Here is a 10757-nt window from a genome sequence, read left to right as displayed (position 1 = left end):
GTCTCTTGATCGACCTTAGATTTGATATCAAGTATTAATTGGATGTGCCTTTGATCTCGAACCCAACCATATACTTAATTAAATATAATACATGTCTCTTTTAGATAATACTTTTGACAAAAAAAAAAGTCAATACCCTAAACCGGATAAAAATTTATCATATTGGAATTTGATCATAATCATGTAGATGTCCTGCTCATCCTCACCAAAAACTTTGTTTAAATAAATGGTTGCTTATATTTGATTTCTTTATTGTAAAAAATCTTTAACTCCACTCTTAAACAACAATATAAAAAGCATTAACTCACATATAAGAAGGAGGGTCATAGGTAATTTTGATGAAAAGTAAAGGGCAATCTCAATGAATGCTTTTCATGAATCAGTAACCGTAGCGACCCCACCTCATTGTTTTTCGCATAAAGGCACAACAGCACAGAGAGAGAAATAGGTCCATTCACATTTTTCACTTTCAATACTCTGAACCCCAAAACAAACAAAAAAAGTTTTTTTTTTCAAACAAAAATGCGTAGGGTTTGACCCAAAATTGCACACAATCACGTAGTGCACATAATCATGATTCAGACAAGTTTCCTCTTCTTCTGAAATATCCACCCTTCACTTGTTCCCGAGAATCACGTTTTTTTAGAGAGAGAAAATCGGTGTCTGCTTCAGCTATGGAGAGAGAGAAAAAAAAGTGAAAGCATGATGATGCTTTTTTTTTTAATTCAAAAAAAGTTTGAGTTTTTCTTGAATTTTGGAGGGATCTGAGGTTTTTGCATTTGTGGGGTCTGTTCAATTTTTATGAGTTTTGCTTCTTTAATTTTCGTGTGGTTTGTACTGTTGAGTGATCTGAATTTTGGTTCTTCTCATTGAGTTCTGCATGCAATCTGGTAGCGGTGGTGGTGGTGGCCGAAACCCTGGCATGGGGCCGGCGGGCCGAGCAGCGTTGTCACCTGCAGCTGCTTCGCCATCTTCATCTTCATCGGCATCACAATTAGGGTTAGACTCGTTGCATCAGCATCAGCAGCAGATAGGTTCTAGACAGGTGTGGATTTTTGGTTTTTAGCTGAATTTTATGTGAATTCAGTAGAACTTATACTCTGACTATTTAGTTGTTTTGATTGTGCATAGTGTTCTGTGTGCAGTGATGTTAGTTATTGCTTTATTGGGTTTTTGATGATGTGTGACTTTGTGGTGGGGTTTTGGGAAATGGGATTTAGTCAAATTTGCTTATTTTTCCCCTTTATTTTTATGACAACCTCGTACCTGTCTTAATTTTTTGGTCGGGTATGTGGTTATTTTTAAAGAACAATTAATTTTTCAGGTGAACAAGGAGTCAAACTAGGCATGTTTTAATTTGGTTGAGTGTGAAAAACTGTTGGATACATTGAACTTGGGTTCAATTGTGTGCTTCTGTGCTGACATTGATAGTTTTGTCTGTCAAGTTTCCTTTCATTTTCAATCAACAATAATATGAATTCTTCTGTGGCTTTTTGAGTTATTTTAGTAATTGGTACTTTTGCATTTATTTTATGCTCATATGTGAGGTTCAATTATTGGAAAGTATAAAGTATTCTGTGTTTACTTTTTCTTTTTGAAACATCTGGAATTTCCTTTTAGATATTGATGAGAATTATGAAACAGTTGTGGTTTTAAAACTTAAGGTTCATATTCACTGAGTTGGTTTTGGAAACTCTCCCTTTCTCCTCCATTTCTCTCTCTCCAAGTGCTATTCTTTGTTTAAACATGTTCATTTACTCCAGATTAAAAGAAATCAAGCTCAAGTTGCATCTTGCTAAAAGTGTTATTTCGTCATGTACCAAAAAGAAATGTTATTTCGTCTACTTCTGCATAGTTTTAATTTCAGCCTTGATTGTTCATGCTGTCTATCTCCTCTGTTACTTTAGCATTGAAACCTGAGTTATGTCATTAATTTAAATCGTCTTTTCTTGTTGATTTTCTGTTTTCTATCTGATGCAATATTTAGGGAAAATCATCATTACATTGACTATTTCTCGAAATGTTGTGTTCATTAATGTATGACTGATTTTCGTCCTGTTATGTTATGTGGTAGTGCTAGGATTCTGTCATGATTCATAATCATGATCTTGTTTATGTTATAACAGTAAATGTTGTATCTTGCTAAAAGTGTTGTCTCGTCTACTTCTGCCATATTGTAAATTTCAGCCTTGATTGTTCTTGCTGAACATCTTTTCTGTTACTAGCAGTAAAATCTGTGTGATGTCATTAATTCAAATCGTCTGTTTCTTGTTGAGTTGCAGTTTTCTATCTGATGCTGATTCACTCATATGGCTGGTTTTCTGCGTGATATGTAATATTGATGGATAGGATTCTGTCATAATTCAAAATCATGGTCTTGTTTTCGGCTTCCATGTTTATTTTACTCCAATAGAGGACAATGTTTGGTTTTATATATTGTACTAGTAGCCTTCATAATTATACATATAATTTTATTTCCTATTGTTGTAAATATTTTTCTTATGCTCATGTCATGTATGTACATATGCAGTCATTCCAACAGCAACTACTCAGAAAACCTGAAGGGAATGAATCCTTTTTAGCTTATCAAGCTGGAGTTCAAGGGGCATATGGGAGTAACAGTTTCCCATCTCCTAGTGGCATACATCTGCCTCAGCAGCCTCGTAAATTCATCGATTCAGCTCAACATGGTTCCAACCAGGATGCCCAGCTAAGGGGTCAAGGTGTTGAGCAGCAAATGCGAAATCCTGCTCATCAAGCATATCTTCAATATGCTCTCCAGGCACAACAAAAGTCTGCGATGGGAATTCAGTCACAGCAGCAACCTATGATGGGAATGTTAAACCCGTCATCTCTGAAGGATCAGGAAATGCGTTTGGGTAATTTGAAAATGCAGGACCTTATGTCTATGCAGGCAATGAATCAAGCGCAAGGATCATCATCCTCTAGGAATTCATCTGAACATGTTGGTCGTGGAGAAAAGCAGATAGAGCAAGGACAGCATATAGCACATGATCAAAAGAGTGATGGAAAACCTTCAAACCAGGGACCAGCCATTGGTTACTCAATGCCTGAAAATATGATAAAACCAATGCAAGCACCAGAAACTCAGCAAGGCATCCAAAATGTTATGAACACCCAGATTGCAATGTCTGCTCAATTGCAGGCTGTACAGGCATGGGCTCGAGAACGTAATATTGATTTGTCACATCCTGCAAATGCTAGCTTAATGGCACAACTAATTCCATTGATGCAGTCAAGGATGGTCCCTCAACCAAAGGCCAACGAGAGCAACGTTGGTGCTCAGTCATCTTCTGCCCCTGTTTCAAAGCAGCAGGTTAATTCTCCAGCAGTTGCAAGTGAGAACTCAGCACATGCTAATTCATCGAGTGATGTGTCCGGGCAGTCAGGTTCTTCAAAAGCCAGGCAGACAGTTCCACCCAGCCATTTTGGCTCAACAACGAATGCTGGTATGTCCAGCAACTCCAGCGACATGGTAGTGCAGCAATTCAGTGTTCATGGCAGAGAGTCTCAAGCTTCTTTGAAGCAACCAGCAGTATTTGGGAACGGAATCCCCTCTATGCATGCTCAGCAGTCTTCTTCCAATGTGAACTTGAATGCAGATAATCTGTTTAATGCAAAAACTTCATCTGGTCCAGATCTTCAACAAATGCAGCACAGCAGGCAGTTAAACCAATCTGCTCCTCAGGCTAGAGGCCCACCTAATGAAGGGGGTTCAGGAAATTTTGCCAGATCTCAAGGGTCACCGGCTCAGATGGCTCAACAACGAAACGGGTTTACCAAACAACAGCTTCATGTTCTAAAAGCACAGATCCTAGCATTCAGGCGGCTGAAGGTTAATCTCTGTTTCCTTTTCATTCTTTCTGAGTCTATCTGCATCTGTCTAAGTCTGTTTACCTTATTCTTCTTGTGCGATTTATATATACCTAGGAGATGTAATGTGTATATTCTTAGATTGTTCTCACTAAGTTTCTTTTGGTTGATAGAAAGGAGAAGGTACTCTACCCCAAGAACTTCTTCGGGCTATTGCTCCACCTCCTCTTGAGACGCAGATGCAACCCCCAAATCATCCTTCTGGAGGACAAATTCAAGACAAATCTACTGGAAGTATCGTGGCTGAACAACCAAGTTACACCGAGTCCAATACCAAGGATTCACAATCTATCCCGACTGTTAATGGTCAGAGTTCTTTAAAGCAGCAATCATTTGGCAGAGATGAGAAATCCATTATGCCTTCAGTTCATATGCAAGCTGTTGTGCCACCTGCATCAAAGGAATCTGCACCAATGTTATCTGCTGGAAAGGAACAGCAAAAGTCAATTGCAAGCTCTGCTAAGTCAGACCAGGACAGTGAACATGGAAATAACAGAACTCCTGTTAGGAACGAGTTAGAAATAGATAGGGGAAAGGCTATTGCGCCACCGCCTTCTGTTTCTGACTCAATTCAAATGAAGAAACCTGCACAAGCAAGCACTGTCTCTCAGCCAAAAGATGTAGGATCCACTGGAAAATACCATGGACCCCTATTTGATTTTCCTTTCTTCACTAGGAAACATGACTCCTTTGGGTCCTCGGTGATGGTAAGCAATAACAATAATTTGTCATTGGCATATGATGTCAAGGAGATTCTTTATGAGGAAGGTGTGGACGTACTTACCAAGAAACGGACAGAAAATCTAAAGAAGATTGAAGGTTTATTAGCAATAAACTTAGAGAGGAAAAGAATTAGACCTGATCTTGTTTTGAGGCTGCAAATTGAAGAGAAAAAGCTTCACCTCTTAGATTTTCAAGCACATTTAAGGGATGAGATTGATCAACAGCAACAAGAGATAATGGCAATGCCAGATAGGCCATATCGTAAGTTTGTTAGGCTCTGTGAGCGTCAGCGTATGGAGCTTGCTAGACAAGTGCAGACATCTCAGAGAGCTTTAAGGGAGAAGCAACTCAAATCTATATTTCAGTGGCGTAAGAAGCTTCTTGAGGCACATTGGGCTATTCGTGATGCCCGTACTGCTCGCAACAGGGGGGTGGCCAAATATCATGAGAGGATGTTGAGGGAGTTCTCAAAACGTAAAGATGATGACAGGGACAAAAGGATGGAAGCGTTGAAAAACAATGATGTTGACCGATATAGGGAGATGTTGCTGGAGCAGCAGACTAGCATGCCCGGTGATGCTGCAGAGAGATATGCTGTTCTTTCATCTTTCTTAAGTCAAACAGAAGAGTATCTACATAAATTAGGAAGTAAGATAACAGCTACCAAAAATCAACAGGAAGTGGAAGAGGCAGCAAAAGCTGCTGCAGCTGCAGCACGATTGCAGGCATGCTCCATTAACTTCCTTTTTCCTTAAAAGTATAATTTTAAAAAATAAAATATCCATGTTCTGAGAATATTTATGTTTGTACCCTTTGTTTCTGTATGATTTAGTTATGAGGAGTCTGCATTTGATGGTTTCTAATCTACTAATTGAACTTGGAGATTATTTATATGTCACTGATCCATTGTATGTTTTTGATTTAAGGGTCTTTCTGAAGAAGAAGTCAGAGCAGCTGCAACTTGTGCCGGGGAGGAAATGATGATTAGAAATCATTTTATGGAGATTAATACTCCTAGACATAGTTCATCAGTTAACAAGTCAGTATTTGTTAGTTAATTTATTTTTTAATTTGTACAGCGTCTTGAGTCTGGCCATAAAAAACTTTGTGAAGAGATGTATTTCGGATGAAAGTTTTGGCTCAATATGTGTTTATGCCTCTTCATTAATTCTAATTTAAATGCCCTGTTCTTGTTCATATAACTAATTAACTATGTTTGCAGAACTTTTTAGAATTGGTTCTTTATGATAGTATGTATCTGATGCTTAATGGTACCCTTATTCGATACTTTCCAGATACTACAGTCTTGCTCATGCTGTGAATGAAACGGTTATTAGGCAACCTTCAATGTTACGAGCTGGAACATTGAGAGACTATCAGCTTGTAGGTTGCTACATTATGTGAAAGAGTCATTCTTTCAGTTATGTTTTTGACTTCAGCAAGTTTTAAGGCTTTGACACATTATATTTTTTTAAGGTTGGTTTGCAATGGATGCTTTCTTTGTATAACAACAAGTTAAATGGAATTTTGGCGGATGAGATGGGTCTTGGCAAAACTGTGCAGGTTAGTGTTATTTTTCTGTTGTTGACTTGTTGTTTCTTGAAATGGGAAGAATGTCTATTTCTTTTGCAGCTGAGTGACTTTACACTTCATAATTAAGCTTGTTATGTCTATGTTAGATATTTATGCATAATTAGTTATTGTTTTACTTGTGTGTACCTTGTATAAACTTATTTTTTCTCTCCAGGTTATGGCATTGATTGCCTACTTGATGGAGTTTAAGGGAAACTATGGCCCACATCTTATAATAGTCCCAAATGCTGTTTTGGTTAACTGGAAGGTGAGCATTTAGCTTATTCATTTCAAGGATAATCCTTTTCTTAGTGATTGAGCTTAAGATGATTTTTTTTGCTCATTATGCAGAGTGAGCTTTATAATTGGTTACCATCTGTGTCATGCATCTTTTATGTTGGAATGAAGGATCAAAGGGCAAAATTATTTTCTCAAGTAAGTGTTGATCAACTTATTCACTTTTAGTATTGAGACTTGGGAGTATTTTAATATTTACTGCCAAAATTTCTTTTCTGCTATATTTTCAGGAGGTTTCTGCTATGAAATTTAATGTCCTTGTGACAACTTATGAGTTCATCATGTATGATCGGTCAAAGCTTTCAAAAATTGATTGGAAGTATATCATAATTGATGAAGCACAGAGAATGAAGGATAGAGATTCGGTTCTTGCCCGTGATCTTGACAAATATCGTTGTCAAAGACGCCTGCTTTTGACTGGAACACCATTGCAGGTATGCTTGTCTTTGATCCATTGTGTTGTTGTAAGCAGTGGTGTCTGTAAGTTTTCATTTGTCTCTGCTGTGTACCACATAGACCAAATGCTATCAGACCAGTTCAAGTATGCGTTTTTATATTTTCTTCTGCAGCTTGTGTTTCCCTTTATAACTAAATTCACCTATGTTCCTTTACATGTCAAATATCTGTTTGCAAAGAGGCACATGACAGGAGAGGGCTGTAAAAATACTGCCAGCTTGATGGGCGAGAAATAATTTACTTGTATCTGAACCTGTACAAATCGTAACTTTTATCTCAAGATATGTTGTATAGTATTTCAATGTAAGAGTGGTTTTAATGTGAAGTTTGCATTTTGAGTGATGAGGGTAAGGTGTGAGGAGTGAGTTTTGTAAAGAAAAACCAATTTTGCTCTATTAGAATATAGGTTAGCCTTGCCTTTAATCAATCAAAGCTGTTAAGCCTTGATGACGTGGCCTATATTTTCTGAGTCCTCAGTTTCTATAAATAGAAATGAGGAGCTCTTATTGTGTAAGAAAAACAGAATAATAAAGTTCAAAACTAACTGAATAAAAGTTAGTTACTCTTCTCTCTCTAGCTTCTGTAACTGCCTAGTCTTCTTCTTCTTTTGATATCTTTACATGATAAAAGCCTAAGTTGCTTCAACATGATAAAGGAAAGGACACACATTAATGTAGCTACATGCTTGACTACAGGGCCAGACTGGAAAAATACTTGTGTAGCTTTGCTAGATATTTACATCAATTTAGTGTTTCTTGCTGATATTGGTTTAATAGTGTAAAACATAAATGTCTTTATTGCAGTATTAAGAATCACTTTTGTTTTTCTATATGTTGGTTGTTTTAGCTTTTCCGCGTTTTGTTACTAATTTGGAATGGGAATTAGATCATGTGAATCCTTCATTCACAACTTGGGAAGAACAAGATCAAGCTGTATTCTCGTGGATTCTTAATTCAATTTCTGAAACTCTACACCCTAGGGTTGTAGGTTGTGTTTATTCTTGGCAGTTATGGAATGAGTTACTTGCGTTCTGTAACTCTCACACTAAGGCTAGGAGTCGTCAATTGAGGTCTCAACTCAGATCCCTTACTCAAGGTTCATCGAATATTTCTGAATTTTTCTCCAAAGTAAAAACCCTAACTGATTCGTTAATCTCAATTGGTACTCCAATTTCGTTAGAAGAGCATGTTGATTGTATACTCGATGGTTTGAATGAAGATTTCCATCATGTTATCACCTCAATTGAGAGTCAAGTTCATCCTCCTTCAATTCACGACTTGGAGCAGTTTCTTCTCACCTTTGAATCAAGGATGCTCAAGAATAAAAATAAGTTTGTTTCAGATGCTCTGTCAGCTAATGTTGCTGTTCATTCTCCTCCTCCTCAATCACCAAATTCTGTTACTATGCCTCTTCCTATGCCTAACATGCAATCAGGTGGTTATTCTACACCTCACAAGTCTTCTTCACGCTCATTTCAGTTTGCTTATGGATGCTTCTTTCCTAATCCTCATACTGGTTTCTATCCTCATTCTCGTGGTGGACAAGGAGGAAGACGTGGGGGACGTAACTCTAAGTTTGGCAGGATTTCACCACGTTCTGGCAGTTACTTCTGTGACTATTGCAGAAGACCAGGACATGATGTGTCCTGGTGTTACTATGCTCCCTATGACAATCACCAGGGCACTCTGAACCCTGCTCATTTCTATGGTCCTCCATCAGGTCCAACTTATGGTTTTCCTAACATGCCTTCATCTCATTCTCATCCTTCTAAACATTACACTACTCCTCAACAATATCATCCTCACAACTATGCTACTAATTCTTCTGCACCTGGAAATTCCTCATCTACTTATCACAGAAATGCTTCTCATATGCATCATGAGGGCTCTGTTTTTCCTGCTCAGTATCAAGGATATGCAATGAATGCTCACACTGGTCATGACAGTTCTAAAGCCTCTATGTGGTATCCAGACTCAGGGGCCACTAATCATCTTACAGCAGATCCAACCATGCTTCATGAACCTACTGAAAACTTTGGACCAGATCAAATCTATATGGGTAATGGTACTAAAGCCTCTATTTCTTCATGTGGTAATACCTACTTTAAGTCTTCAAATCCTCTGGGTTGTCTCTCATTACAAAATCTTCTTCTTGTTCCTACTATCACAAAGAACTTAATGAGTGTCTCTCAGTTTGCCAAAGATAATTGTTGTTATTTCGAATTTCATCCTAACTATTGTCTTGTTAAATCACAGGGTACTGATGAGGTTTTGCTCCAAGGGCCTCTCACTTCAGAGGGTCTCTATGCATTTCCAAGTCTTGTTCCCAAGTCTGCCCAAACAAAGTTCTCTGGTGGTCTTAGCTCTCATAATGCTTCAGCATTAACTTCAATTATTGTCAACACTAAGTCTAGCCCTTTTCTTTTATGGCATTATAGACTAGGTCATGCTCACAAAGCAATTGTCAAAAATGTATTGACCAGTTGTAATCTGTCTCCAATAAATAACACTGATTCAGATTTTTGCTTTGCTTGTTGTTGTGCCAAAGCTCACAAAATACCATCTCTACCTTCCACAAACACTTATACTGATTCTTTTGACCTTTTGTATGTTGATCTATGGGGTCCCTCTCCTATGTATTCTGATTCAGGTTTTAGATACTACTTCTCCATAGTTGATGCTCATACTAGACACACTTGGATATATTTAGAAAATTAACTACTCTTCATGTCTTTCAGCATTTTCTTAAATTGGTTAATACTCAATTTAACAAAACTGTTAAGGCTGTTCAAAGTGATTGGGGGGGGGAATTCAGAACCTTTACCAAATATCTAACCTCTTTGGGCATTAATCATAGAGTATCTTGTCCTCATACTCACCAGCAACAAGGGACTGTTGAGAGAAAACATAGACATATTGTGGAAACAGGGTTAGCTTTATTAACTCATGCTAATCTACCTCTAACCTTCTGGGAGTATGCCTTTACCACTGCTGTATATCTTATAAACAGACTACCCACTCCTTCTCTAAAAAATACATCTCCCTATTTTCTTCTATACAATACAAAACCTGATTACACCTTTCTAAAGGTTTTTGGTTGTGCTTGCTTTCCCTTGTTAAGACCATACAACAACCACAAATTACAGTTAAGGTCATCTCAATGCACATTCCTGGGATATTCCTCTATGCACAAGGGTTACAAGTGTTTGTCAAAAGAGGGTAGACTTTATATTTCAAAGGATGTTGTCTTCAATGAAAATATTTTTCCCTATGCTTCTGACTCAGTCATACCAAACAGTTCCAAAAAGGAGTTTCCTGAATCAACCACATCTATTACTCATGAGTTTATTCCTAGAGTCACCTCTCCCCATGTTTCTCCTTTGTCCTCTGCTCAAAATGTGTCACCATCCCCTATTCTCTCCAACTCTTTGCATACTCATGTCCCCACTTACTCTACAAACACACAAATAATGTCTCCTTTCAGTCAATTATCCCTCACATCTCAAAGTCTTCTTGAGTCATCTAGTCCAGAGTCTACTGACCATACCAACACTGCTTTAGTACCAACTCACCCTATGGTCACAAGGTCCAAGTCAGGAATTGATAAATCCATAGTTCCTAGAGAATTTCTCAGAGCTCTCTTGGTTCAAACTGAACCTACAACTGTAAAAGAAGCTCTTAATGATCCTGTTTGGAAAAAGGCAATGCAGGAAGAATATGATGCTCTAATCAAGCTAGGAACATGGTCTTTGGTCTCTCTTCCTCCTAATAAACGTGCTATTGGTTGCAAATGGGTGTTCAGAGTAAAAGAGAATG

At 37.9% G+C, this 10757-nt stretch overlaps 1 protein-coding gene across 3 annotated transcripts in view; it reads left to right on the top strand.

Moving 5' to 3' along the window:
* The first annotated feature begins 429 nt into the window (after positions 1-429).
* Positions 430-10757, top strand: part of LOC109339910 (ATP-dependent helicase BRM-like) — a 17384-nt gene continuing 7056 nt past the window's right edge. The window contains exons 1-10 of one of the 3 annotated variants that reach the window (XM_019577439.1): positions 431-781; positions 875-1045; positions 2531-3856; positions 4008-5342; positions 5544-5656; positions 5913-6000; positions 6094-6180; positions 6365-6457; positions 6541-6624; positions 6717-6920. In XM_019577439.1, the coding sequence (XP_019432984.1) occupies positions 881-1045; positions 2531-3856; positions 4008-5342; positions 5544-5656; positions 5913-6000; positions 6094-6180; positions 6365-6457; positions 6541-6624; positions 6717-6920 (3495 nt within the window). In that variant the 5' untranslated portion in view covers positions 431-781; positions 875-880. Of the gene's footprint in view, positions 1046-2530; positions 3857-4007; positions 5343-5543; positions 5657-5912; positions 6001-6093; positions 6181-6364; positions 6458-6540; positions 6625-6716; positions 6921-10757 lie in introns of all 3 variants that reach the window. The other 2 variants (XM_019577440.1, XM_019577438.1) reach the window with 2 other exon arrangements.

This window comes from Lupinus angustifolius, unplaced genomic scaffold (genome assembly GCF_001865875.1).
Source record: "Lupinus angustifolius cultivar Tanjil unplaced genomic scaffold, LupAngTanjil_v1.0 Scaffold_120_19, whole genome shotgun sequence".
Classification (NCBI taxonomy): Eukaryota; Viridiplantae; Streptophyta; class Magnoliopsida; order Fabales; family Fabaceae; genus Lupinus; species Lupinus angustifolius.
The sequence above is the reverse complement of the archived record's forward strand: the minus strand, read 5'-3'. Positions and strand labels throughout refer to the sequence as shown.